At 40.8% G+C, this 14030-nt stretch overlaps 1 protein-coding gene across 1 annotated transcript in view; it reads right to left on the minus strand.

The window, feature by feature from the left end:
• The window catches only part of gdap1 (ganglioside induced differentiation associated protein 1), a 35265-nt gene extending 26003 nt beyond the window's left edge, over positions 1 to 9262 (minus strand). The window contains exon 1 of the mRNA XM_039754418.1: positions 8831 to 9262. Within this exon, the coding sequence (XP_039610352.1) occupies positions 8831 to 9007 (177 nt within the window). The 5' untranslated portion in view covers positions 9008 to 9262. The remainder of the gene's footprint in view (positions 1 to 8830) is intronic.
• Positions 9263 to 14030: the final 4768 nt, after the last annotated feature.

Here is a 14030-nt window from a genome sequence, read left to right on the forward strand (position 1 = left end):
GAAGCTCATTTTCCTGACCTGGATTGGGTTTACTCATCACCTCAGAAGACAACATCAATGCTTATCACTACTTAATGACCCTCGAGGGATCACATTTGTCCAATTTTGAAGCAATTATGACCTGCCGAGAAGTATATTCAAGGATATGACTACTGACCCTATTCACTGAGTACATAGGTCAACCAATAATTTAATGAGAATGGCAGGAAAGATATCTAAAGGCAATGACTCTCACAGTCAGCAGCTATTATTAACCCAATCAAGAGTCTTGAAAAATGTATGAGACAGCGTTTTCCTCCTCAATCACCAAAAAAGGAGTTTATTGACTTCTTGTAAAAAATGGAGAGCAATTTCTCCTACTGAATAAGTAATGTCAATACCGCTGAATTTGGTTCAAACTCATTTAAGACCTCTTTACAGAAGATGGCATTCAATAAGTGAGAAATCAGATTTAGTGGGCAATTACTTTTACTTTATTCAGAACTGAAACAAGCACTTGCCAGGAGTCAGTCTGGTACAGTGAACAGTTTAAAAATGTGAGATATTTCTATAAAAAGGGACGAACTGAGGCAGAAGTGCAGTGATAGGACAGGCAAGGAGCACAATTACCCGGGGTGTGGAACTGGGACGGGACTCCCAAGGGTGTAAATTTACATTGCAACAACCAATCTGCAGGAACCCCATCTTGAATTGAAGCACAGCATTGGCACACCACAACTGTCAGAAGAAGTCAGAAAACTTCTAAGCGGGGGCCACAATCTCCATTTTGATGCAAATTACTTTTTGAGTAAAGTTAAATATAATCTGCACTGTTTTCAGAGATTATGATGAGGATTTACATGTCTGGAAGGTAAAAGCAATAAAAAAACAAACAGGAACTAAAAAAAGAAGCAAGACTGTGGTAAGTAGTAGAGAATCTGTAATGTCGATTCAATTTATACTTAGGGGGTTGGAACTGAATGGTGGAACTTCAACTGAACTGGCAACACAGGAGGTCTCACATACTCTAAACAAACAGGCAGGGGGGAACAGCTGATAATTCATCAGGAATGAAAAACTAATTGAATCTGTCAGGGAAACACAAAAGTTACACCTGAAATAAAAATCGGAGAAGTAGCCAATTGCTTGAAATCAATCGTCCAGCCAGCAGTGAAAGCTTAACAGCAATTGTCTTACACTGAAACATCCAAACCCTGAAGGCATAGAAACAAATAAAAACATCTAGACAATGAAGAACTCTGCGCTAAATATAAGTTCGATTCATTCTCTGCCTGTCAAAGGCATGCTTATAAGTTGTGTGTCTTGCAGCATTTCCCCTTGGGATTAATAAAGTATCTATCTATCTATCTATCTATCTATCTATCTATCTATCATATAGTGCCTTTCATATCTATCTATCTATCTATCTATCTATCTATCTATCAATCAATCAATCAATCATGTACAGCTTAGTTTTTCCACCTGGCAGTAGCGATGGCTTCATCTACCAAAAGTGTATATTCAACCTTGAATTGGGCAGGAGAATACACGCTTTGGAGGACTGCATTAGGAACCTGATAACTGTTAGGCAAACTGAAAATTGGACTGACTGAGTTGGTTCAGATGATTCAGCCATTTCTGATTTGGCTTCATTCTCACCAGACTACACAATAGTCAGTGAGTGACCAAAACCAGCAGCACCAGTTCAGATAAGCAGAATATGTGAAAAAATGGTTATGATCTCTGCCAATAATTGTTTAACTTTTATGATCTCCAATTTGTAATGAATTAACAGTCAGTTTTATTTTCTTACATATTCAACAATATACCTGGACCAGAAGCGGATTAAGAGATAAGCACAATGTCCCACAGGGAGTTGTGGATGACATCTGAGCAAGTGATATGGTGCTACACTCCATCATCTTATAAGACATTCTTCAAATATTATAAGCAGTAGAGCTTTGAAATTTGCCTTTGCTAGCCACATTACCTTAGGTCACTCAAAAATGCATATCTATGATCAAATGAAACGTTATAAACACCATCCTTAAAAAAGGTCTAAGACTAAAAAACAAAAGGCATGGCATGGCATGACATGATTAAAGGCTTTGTAATGAAACAGTGAAATAAAGAATTTGGATAATGAAGAGGAACACACAGAAGGGCACAAAACAATATTGAACTACAATTTGTAGACGTTTACATTTGGGAACATTTTATTTTGGAATGTGAGGGATTCAGGAGTATCTTAAAAACATTGGGGGCTGTAACAGGGTGTAGCATTACTGCCTCACAGACCCAGCATCCTGAGTTTTTATTAATATGGAGTCTGCATATTACTCAAGTGGGCCGTGTGATAGACTGTCCTGTCCTGGGCTGGGCTGTTTCCTGCCTTATTGCTGCCAAGATAAGCTCTGATAAACCTGAACTGAATTAATTATATTGCACTGACCAGAAAGCAGGAGACAGAGCTGGAGGTAGCAGAGTTAAAGAAGTTAAGATTTGCATTGGGTGTGATGAGGATGGATAGGATTAGAAATGAGGACATTAGAGGGTCAGCTCAAGTTGGACGGTTGGGAGACAAAGTCAGAGAGGCGAGATTGTGTTGGTTTGGTCATGTGTAGAAGTAGAGAAGCTGAGTATATTGGGAGAAGGATGCTAAGGATAGAGCTGTCAGACAAGAGGAAAACAGGAAGGCCTAAGAGAAGGTTTATGGATGTGGTGAGAGAGGACATGCAGGTTATGGGTGTAACAGAACAAGAAACAGAGGACAGAAAGATATGGAAGAAGATGATGCGGTGTAGTGACCCCTAACAGAAGAAGAAAAGAAGAAGAATGTCATTCAAAACATATTAGTAGAGATAACTATTTCATAAAGGTACTGACTCGAGAAAGGCACTTAGCTTTGCGAAATATGACTAGTAAATACGCCTAGTCAGAGAACAAGCAAAGGTCATACCCGAGAGCCAACACACTAGCCAAAAATCAAAGTCAAGAGTAGGGGCAAAAAGTTTCATTAACCAGGGATTCAAACTAAAAAAAAAAAATCTTCTGGAAATCACAAGCTTCACTGGGTCACATGTTTTGGGCCTGCACCAAATTAACATCATTTTGGACCAGAATTTGTAAGTGCCTTTCAGACAGCCTTGGTGTCACAATCCCTCCTAACCCATTAACAGCTGTGTTTGGGGTTCTTCCAGATGGGTTTAAAGTGGAGAAGGACAAACAAACTGTGATTGCATTCACTACACTTTTGGCACGCAGACTTATTTTGCTAAACTGGAAGAATCCTAACTCTCCTCTTTTACGTCAGTGGGAAACCGATGTTTAATTCTATTTGAAAATGGAAAAAATCAAATTCTCAGTCAGAGGATCGGTACAGAATTTTTTCAAAACCTGGCAGGATCTAATCAGTAATATTTTAGAATAAGCTCTTAAAGCACCGAGAAAGCAATTTTTTCCGCATTGCCCTTTTAAACTAATCAACTTAGGTATGTTTACAAGCTTTAAGTTTTACTCCGTTGGCCATGCTCTCTTTCTTAGGGTGGGGTTAAGTTGTTTTCATCCTATTTTTTTTTTTTGTAAAAATTGATCTATTTGTATGGAATGATTAAAATAAAATGAATAAAAGAAAAAAAAGAAAAAGAAAACAAAGAAATCACAAGAAGTGTGTTTTTATCCGCAAATGTGGGTACTCCAGAAACGATGATCCCTCTAATTTTTTTGTAACACACGAGCTGTTACTTACCCTTAGTCACCTTTGCAGGGCAAGCGACACAAAGAAACACTACATGAGATGCTGTTGGTGGACTCCCCGTGAAGTATCAGGGTCTGTGAAGCACCAACATACAACATACAAATGCTGAGTGGGTGGTTCATTAGAGTTTTGGCCCTGTGAAATACTGAGCGCCGCCAACACCAACACAAAATTGAGGTGCTTTTGGTTTCAGAGCAGCAGGCTGCCCATGGAAAAGGCATCTGAGATACTGGGAGCCTTGGAATCAACTGATGGAGAGAATCTATTGTTAGATTATCAGAATTATCAAATTAGATGGCCCAGTGCAGACTCTAGTATAGAAAGCCCAGCAGGGGGTGAGCGTCACGATGGCCGAGGTCACCAGGAATACGACTTTGCCTGACTTTGTCTGTTAAACCTGACAGCAGACCCACCAGAGGTTTATTTTCTCCAGGGATGCTGCTGACTGGTAGTTTTTGTTTTCCTCTCCTCCAATGTCCACTGGCCATAGTTCGACAATTAATCAATGAACTCAGATTGCTGTTTTCCATGTATGTTAATCAGAAATTAATTTGTTTTCTGTATGTTTTAACAAATCTGTCTTTAAGTCTGCTATTTAGGTGTTTAGTGTTTTGTAAAATATATACTTGGTCTACATTCATTCACGGGCAACTTTACTAGATACACCTGTTCAACTGATTGTTAATGCAAATATCTAATCAGCCAATCATATGGCATCAACTGAGTGCATTTAGGAAAGTAGACATTGTCAAGACGACATGCTGAAGATCAAACTCAGCAACAGAATGGGGAAGAAAGGTGAGTTAAGAGACTTTGAACGTGGCATGGTTGTTGGTACCACATGGGCTGGTCTTAATATTTCAGAAACTGCTGATCTACTGGGATGTTCACATACAACCGTCTCTAGAGTTTACAGAGAATGGTCTAAAAAGTGGGAAATATCCAGTGAGCAGCAGTTCACAGGGCGAAAATGCCTTGTTGATGCCAGGGGTCAGAGGAGAACAGCCAGAATGGTTCAAGTAGATAGAAAGTATAAACAGTAACTCAAATAACTACGTGTTACAACCGAGGTATGCAGAAGAGCATATCTGACAACGTCAAACCGTAAAGCAGATGGACAACAGCAGCAGGAGACCTCATCAGGTGCTACTTCTGTCAGCTAACAACAGTAAACTGAAGCTACAATTCGCACAAGTTCACCAAAAGAAGATTGAAAAAATATTGCCTGATCTGATGAGTCTCAAATTCTGCTATGCTATTCTGATGGTAGGGCCAGAATTTGGCATCAACAACATGAAAGCATGGATCCATCCTGCCTTGTATCAACTGGTGTGGGGGGTATTTTATTGGCATACTTTGTGCCCCTTAGTACCAACTGAGCATTGTTTAAATGCCACAGCTCACTACCTTGCTATTGTTACTGACCATGTCCATCCCTTTATGACCGTAGTGTACCCAGCTTCTGATAGCTATTTCCAGCAGGATAACACGTCATGTCACAAAGTTTAGATTATCTCAAACTGGTTTCTTGACCTTGACAATGAGTTCACTGTCCTCAAATGACCTCCACAGTCACCAGGTCTCAGTCCAACAGAACACCTTTGGGATGTGGTGGAACGGGAGATTCACATCATGGATATGTAGCCAACAAATCTGCAGAAACTTCGTGATGCGATCATGAACGTGGAGATAGCGAGTGACATCATCCATTCCGCAGTTGCTAAGTTACAAACGCAGCACCCTGAGGCTCTTGTGCTAATCGCTGGAGACTTTAACCATGTAACGCTGGACAAAACATTACCTGCCTTCTCCCAGTATATGGATTGTAACACCCGGGGAAATAGGACTATTGACCTACTGTATGCAAACGTTAAAGACACATACAGCGCCACCCCGCTGCCTGCGCTTGGGAAAGCAGATCATAACCTGGTTCTGCTTCAGCCTCAATACAAACCAAGAGTGAGGGAGCTACCTACAACTACACACTCATTCAGGAAGAGTTCCCCTGAGGCAGAGCAGGCTCTGAGAGACAGCTTTGGAACTACAGACTGGGATATATTGCAGGGGTCACATAGTGAGAACATTGAAGAGGCTGTTGACTGCACAACTGATTACATCAACTTCTGTATGGACATTGTAGTTCCAGTAAGAACAGTATGCTGCTATGCTAACAACAAGCCATGGATTACAAGTGACATCAAGGGCCTTTTGAACCAGAAGAAAAGGGCTTTTAAAGGCAGTGATCAGCATGAGCTCAAGTGCGTGCAGAAGGAACTCCAAGTCCAGCTCAGGGCGGTGAAGGAGCTGTACAGGAGAAAGCTGGAGCAGACGTTGCAGAATAACAGCATGAAGGAAGTGTGGGATGGGATGAAGATTATCACTGGCTGCAGCTCAAAGCGGGGTGCCACCATCGAGACAGACGTGGAGAAAGCAAACCAAATGAACAACTTCTTTAACAGGTTTGACCACCCTAACCCACTCTCACCTTGGAGTACTGCATCCTCCAACCATCCTTCTGCTGATACCAGCATAGGTGAGACATCCCCACCCACAATTACAGCAGCCCAGGTGAGCAGAGAGCTGAGGAGACTTCGTGCCAGCAAAGCAGAGGTCCAGATGGAGTATCGCCACGACTGCTGAAGGCCTGTGCGTTGGAACTGGGGAGTCCTCTACAGCGCATCTTCAACCTGAGCCTGGAACAGGGAGAGTCCCAAGGCTTTGGAAAACATCTTGTATCACCCCAGTCCCAAAGGTATCACGTCCTAGTGAGCTGAATGACTTCCGGCCTGTTGCTCTGACGTCACATGTGATGAAGACCATGGAGCAGCTGCTGCTTCACCACCTGAGGCCACAGGTCTGTCACGCCCTCGACCCTCTGCAGTTCGCATACCAGGAGAAGGTGGGAGCGGAGGATGCCATCATCTATATGCTACACCGATCCCTCTCCCACCTGGACAGAGGCAGTGGTGCTGTAAGAATTATGTTTCTGGACTTCTCTAGTGCCTTCAACGCCATCCAACCTCTGCTCCTTAGGGACAAGCTGACTGAGATGGGAGTAGACTCACACCTGGTGGCATGGATGTGGACTATCTTACAGACAGACCTCAGTATGTGCGTCTTGGGAACTGCAGGTCTGACATGGTGTCAGCAACACAGGAGCGCCGCAGGGGACTGTACTTTCTCCGGTCCTGTTCAGCCAACATACATCAGACTTCCAATATGACTCTGAGTCCTGCCATATGCAAAAGTTCGCTGATGACACTGCTATTGTGGGCTGCATCAGGAGTGGGCAGGAGGAGGAGTACAGGAACCTAATCAAAGTCTTTGTTAAATGGTGCGACTCAAACCACTTACACCTGAACACCAGCAAGACCAAGGAACTGGTGGTGGATTTTAGGAGGCCCAGGCCCCTCATGGACCCTGTGATCATCAGAGGTGACTGTGTGCAGAGGGTGCAGACCTATAAATACCTGGGAGTGCAGCTGGATGACAAATTGGACTGGACTGCCAATACTGATGCTCTGTGTAAGAAAGGTCAGAGCCGACTATACTTCCTTAGAAGGTTGGCATCCTTCAACATCTGCAATAAGATGCTGCAGATGTTCTACCAGACGGTTGTGGTGAGTGCCCTCTTCTACGCGGTGGTGTGCTGGGGTGGCAGCATAAAGATGAAGGACGGCTCACGCCTGGACAAACTTGTTAGGAAGGCAGGCTCTATTGTAGGAATAAAGCTGGGCAGTTTATCATCTGTAGCAGAGCGATGGGCACTAAGCAAACTCCTGTCGATCATGAAGAATCCACTGCATCCACTGAACAGTGTCATTTCCAGGCAGAGGAGTAGCTACAGTGACAGACTTTTGTCACTGTCCTGTTCCACCGACAGACTGAGGAGATCGTTCCTCCCAAACACTATGCAACTCTTCAGTTCCACCCGGGGGAGTAAATGTTAACATTACTCAGTTATTGTCTGCTTTTACATGCATTTTTATTACTCTTTAGTTTAATATTGTTTTTGTATCAGTGTACTGCTGCTGGATTTTGTGAATTTCCCCTTGGGATTAATAAAGTAAGTAAGTATCTATCTATCTATCAGCACCTTGTTGAATGTATGCAAGAATTCTGGCAATTTTGAAGGTAAAATGGGGTCCAACCCAGTACTAGCAATGTGTACCTAATAAAGTGGCCGGTGAGTGTATATAGCTTTTTATCTGAGAACTTGTCTTGGTGCTCTGTGCCTGCACCCAGTGAAGAGGACTATAAAAAAAATAAAATAAATTGAATTGAATTGAATAGTGTATATATATATATATATATATATATATATATATATATATATATATATATATATATATATATGTGCTATTTATATATTTATTCCTTTTTAAAATGTATACTTGCCCTATATAGCATTTTAACTGAGAACATGTCACAGAGCTGTGTCCGGGCACTCAATGCAGAGCGCTATACAAAAATGAAATGAATTATTGAACAGTATTTGTATTGCATGGCGCACAAAAACTAAACTATAAACATGTGCTAAGGCATCGCCTCATTTTCATGGACTAGAAACAGGTTAAGATGCTTTTCTTTAACTTGAAGAACTGAAAGACATGCACTACATATGACACTATGAATAAATAAATACAATGTAAATGGATTTCTGAAGACATGGAGAATGTAGATGTGATGCATCTTCTGCAGAGATTTGTGAATTTGAAGGTTTGTTCAGATAAAAGTTTCAATATTTTATTATAGTAATAGCAAAAATGGAGAATGCAAGTGTTTACAATTTCACCGCTGCTTTGCAGCCTCTCGGCAGGATGATGTCGTCTCCAAATTTTCACGATGTAGCGCTCAGTAAAACCCATTCCAAAGCATTCAAATTCTTCCATATCTGCGTATCTATTTAATAATAAACGTTTCCACGTTTGAAGCCATTTTGTGAATTGCTTGTGATTATATCTAATGTAGGAAATAATAACTCGTGCACGAATTAAAAATTCAAAAGGACTCTCGGGCGGAGGTCAAGACTCGGCTTGAGTGAACTGTCCACCGCTCGGGTACTGAAAAGCGCGTAGCCCGACTTGGCCTTACCTTCTGGGAGCTGAACGACTGGGTCCAGTGGTAAAGGACCAACTGCGCATCCTTCGTAGGCTCGCTCGCAATCAACTCCCGCTCCTCGTCCTCCGCCTCCGCCTCCTCCTCCGGCTTGGCCGTCGTTGTCCTCCCCGCTTCTTCGTTGTTCAGCGCGGCGCCGCTCGTTTCAGCCATTTTGATGAACAGAATTGCGCATGGGATATGCGAAGGTCGCTCCTTGCCGATCTCCGGCGCCCCGGGTTTCTACGGAAACGCTACCTTACTGTTTTCCGCAAGACTGCAGTATGGCTTCGGTCCTGTGCGTCACATTAAATGCCCGCGAGCTGCAGAGTACTCGCCTTTGACCTACTTTTACACAGAGGTCTTTTTGGGTACATTTTGTAGCGTTGATGTACTAATTACCATTACGCGAATATTAATAAGCATTCGCTATCCCTGGAGCGCACTTCTTTATTTTACCATTTCAAAGCGCCCCATGCATTTTTCTTACCTTCCAGTAGATGTCACTCTCACACCTTACATGGTTGTCAGCCTCCAATATGCTGTAGGTACAGAATTTTTAATGTGTGCTAATTTTATATGAATTTATGCTAATTGTAAAAGTTGATTACATTTTGTTTATACAAAAAATGTATAGCTAATTGAATCTTCTGGCTATATGAAATGTGGGTATGTCGATATTTGTTATTAAACGAACATAAATTTCTTTGATGTCCTGTGGTGCGTTTAAAGACTTGACGTTCCTGTTAGCCACGGAGAAATAAATAAATACATTTATAACAATTTCATAATTAAAAAATGTGTTTTTATCAAATCAAACTAGAAAATTACAAAAATGTATTTGTAAACTAATGTAAAATATATCAGTTGTTTTTATTTGCCATTAGCGACAGATACAGTATATCATTTTTAAAAGCATGCATTACTCTGCTCCTAGTTTATTAAAAGTTTAGCCCTGAGCTTAAATTACAATCCTTGAAAAAGTAAATTTGATTGGGGAGTGCAGCTTTTCAAAATTGTTTGACGCTATTATAGGCAGCATGGTGGCACAGTGCTTGACAAAAACAGCCTGACAGCTCAAGTTCAGGGGTCGGCAACCTTGGCATGCGGAACGATTTTCAATGGCACAGATTCAATTGAAATATAGTTAAAAATATTTTTTAATTACAGCACACGCATTCGCACCCTCACATTCGTTTTGTGTATGCGACTCACATGTAAATGAAAATCACGTGTTCAGTGCAGGCTGTGGTACGTTAAAACCCATAGACATAGAATTACTAGACGCTGCATGACCAGCAGCATCGTACGTCAACGTCGCCGCCATATTGCGAGTGGCACTGCAGTGGAGTGAAGTAATAAAGATGCCTCACGCATGTGCTGCTTGGGATTGTACAAACCACTGTACGCTCCAAACCAGATCCCGGGGGATTACATTTCATAGGTAAGGCTGAACAATTGTTTTGGTTATATTTGGCCATTAGAAAATCCCGTTTTATAATCATAACTTTAGCTACGCCATGCTAAGATTTCTATGCATTTATGTGCTCAAGTTAGCGTCCAAACAACGTTTTTGGTAAACGTATTTAGTTATTTATTATCAACTATGTAGATTGTTGTTAGCTGTGAACATTTCTCAAACTTTGAAGGTTTCCCAAAGAAATCCACCTCAGGAAGCAGTAGGAGGTAGCCCTTAGACGGGATTTTGAGAAAGCTGTCCTGTGATGTGTGCTGTGCTAGTTTGGTAACAGATGCTGTTCCGGCATCATATGATCAAAGCTGCCACTTGCTCACATTAAAAAACAAAGGAGGTTTGATGATTCTTTCTGAGGGTACAGTCAACGTGCTCAAAATGGCTGAGCGTGTTATCTGACAGTCGACATTAGGGCAAGCTCTCAGTGTATCTTTGATCAATCAGTTTGTTCGGGCTGAGATTGGTTCAGATGATGTGTTTTTTTCTCAAGGGAACATTGAGGAAGCACAGTTTGAAATTGACAGCCATCATTTTATGCTCATGTCTTTAGTTGTGTCTGTCTTCCACGAATTAAGGCTGCAATATTGCCAGACAGAATACTCTTAAATTACAGGATCTGAGTGAGCGAGAGGCGTGTAAATCTGGAGGAGATCAGTGAGGTAGGGGTGAGCAAGACTATGGAGAGCTTTAAATGTTCAGAGCAGTATTTTGTATTGTATTCAGTAGTAAACAGGGAGCCAGTGAAGTTGAGAGAGAATATATGTAGTATGTTCAGTGGATTTAGAACAGCAGGTTATTATTCTGGCAGCAGAATTTTCAAGAAGTTGTAAGCGATGGATATGTTTTTGTGGGATGCCAGAGCATTAACAGAAACTTCAGTACTGTGTTGCGTAAGAACAGGACGAAGTCTAGAAATGTTTCGGAGATTGAAGAAGGCAGTCCGAGAAATGTTACTTATATGGGAAGATTTTTTTTAGTAATAATAATTATTATTTTTATTATTTAATAATTGCCATTATTAGTGTATAAATGGATATAAATAATTGCATTTAAGCGATTCTCCAAAATATGTTGTATGTAAATGATACTGTTTTAAACGTTGTCGTTTTTTCATCAGAAAACCTGGTTTCCATGTGTCCTTGTATTAGTTTAAATGGCACTTTTGCCACTTGCAATATGGCGGATGCGCTGACGTATCGTGTCGACTGGGCAACACAGTGAATGCGGCGTCTATCTAGAAATGTCTATGTTAAAACCAACCTCGTTATTATATTTTGATTACAGTGCATGCGTTCGCACACCGTGTCCCCCACCTACGTTTTGCGCATGCGACTCACCTGTAACGGGAAAGCATGTGTTCAGTACAGGCCATGGTAGGTTAAAACAAACCTCGTTATTATTAAGTAATATACTTCCCATAAATGACTCATAAAAGACAAAAACTCGATATTCGCTCTCTTCAAGAGATTCTTGGGCAAATGAAGATGGATCTGTACAACAAAAGGATCGTATTGTGTGCGCGTTATGCTGTGAAAGTGTCGTGTGTCGTACATCAAATGTACAAAGACATTATCAAATTAAACATTAGTCCACAAAAAACTCTGATGAGAAAAGTGAAGCTATAAAAAGGGCTGTTTCTGGCTTTAAGAAACAAACTACTTATTTTAGTCAAATAATTTGAACCAAAAATAAAGCCACCGAATGTAGTTATAAAAAAAAATTTACAAAACATTCTTTTCACATATGATCCTATGTATTTTAAAATATTGAATGAGCAATAATATAAGAACAGTTATAATGGGCTTCAAAAGTATAGCCATCATAACTGGACCAATTTTTATACTATATATAATAAAATTGGTAGAATTATGCTGGCATGCAGAATAACATTGTGACATAAGTTTGGCACGACACCGCTGAAAGGTTGCCGACCCCTGCTCTAAATTACAGTTTCATATACAGTACTATACAAAAGTCTGAGGCACTTCTCAATATGTTTGTCTTCAATGGTTATTTTATGCCTTCTGGATTAGTGTGTCAATATAGAAGAGCGTATTTTAGAGTTCTAAGAATTTCCTCTGCTAAAAGGGAAGCAGTAAGATATGTGAATGCCCTTAAAATAGAAACCCCACTAGTAATAAAGCACTTTACAGTTAAAACGTGAGACCTTTCTACTCATATAGTCCAGTGCTTAATTAAGCAAAAATCACAAAGAGGTGATTAATGACATCACGTGCAGGTTGAAGTAAAGTGATTAACTGAAAAAGGAACAACTGGATAAAGGACAACCCGACTAAAAGAACAATGTAGTGGTAGATGTGGTGGTTTAACCTGTAACTCTTACACCATGGCAAAAGTTTGCATAAGGACAAAACACAAGGCGGTCGTCCAGCACCATCAAGGTCTCTCCCAAGCAGACAGGAGTTTCCAAATGTGCTGTTCTGCAAAAGCCCAAGCAAATGGGCAAAGTTGAGGATTGGAGACGCAGTGTTCAGCCATAGAAAATGATAAATTCAGTATATCTTGTTAAAATCAGAAGATGACTAGCACCACCATCAGTTCAGAACTAACAGAGACCACTGGAACCCTGGTATAACCATCTACAGTCTGGAGAGTGTTTTCAAAAATGGTGTTCATGGAAGAGTTGAACCCAAAAAGCTATTATTACTCTGATGTGGAAATAAAGGCAAACGACTCAATTACTCATGAAGACACATAAGACTGGGGTGCAGAAAAATGGCATCAACTGATCTGTTCCTCAAAATGTAACAATTTTGGCTCTAACAGATGGCAGTTTGTTTGCAGAAGGTCAGTAGAACACTACATGGACTAATGTCTGCATGCAACAGTGAAGCACGGTGGAGGTTCCCTGCAGGTTAGAACTTTAGAACAGTTGTGATGAGAAAAGGCCATTCGGTCCAACAAACACATCCATCACATTCACCTAAACTGTCTGGCAACCATTAGCAATTTTGCATCCACCTACACACTATGCCTTAAATTCCTACTTCTTTAGTTTGACTCCTAACTTCTCATGCAGTCAAGATAAATAATATCATATGCACCCTTCTCATTTTAACATTTTATTGCTGCCATATGGAATTCCAGCATATCAGTAAACCACGACCAGGGCCAGATTTTCCTATAGGCTAACTAGGCTTCAGCCTAGGGCCTCAAGATCAAGAGGGACCTACATTCAAATTGTTAGCAATTTGAACAAACTTAAAAATGGGAGGTGAAAGGGCCTCATAAGTGGAATAGCCTAGGGCCTCTTTTCATCTAAATCCGGCCCTGACCACAACCTTCTTCATCTGAACCCATGTTGACTATTTCCGTATACTTCTGTTCTAAACATCTGCTGCTTGATCTTTTTCTTAATAATTGCTTCCACTCATTTGCATGTGATGCATACTGGCCTATATTTACTTGGATCATCCCAGTCACACTTTTCGTATAACAGTATAATATTTTCTAATTTCCAGTCCTTGGGAATTTCTCCAGTGTGCAGCGACTGTATATAAATATGTGTCAAGGGTTTATATATGTGCTCTCTAATCTCCTTAAGCACTCGAGGATAAATGTTATCTCGTTTGGGTGATTTGTTAGATTCCAGCCTATTTAATCTAAGCATCCCTTCACTCTCTACAATCTCCAAGTCTAAGTACTTCCTTAGGAGTTCCTCTTGCTTTTGGAAGGCTATTGACTTCTTCAAATATATACCTT

Source organism: Polypterus senegalus, chromosome 5 (genome assembly GCF_016835505.1).
Source record: "Polypterus senegalus isolate Bchr_013 chromosome 5, ASM1683550v1, whole genome shotgun sequence".
NCBI lineage: Eukaryota > Metazoa > Chordata > Cladistia > Polypteriformes > Polypteridae > Polypterus > Polypterus senegalus.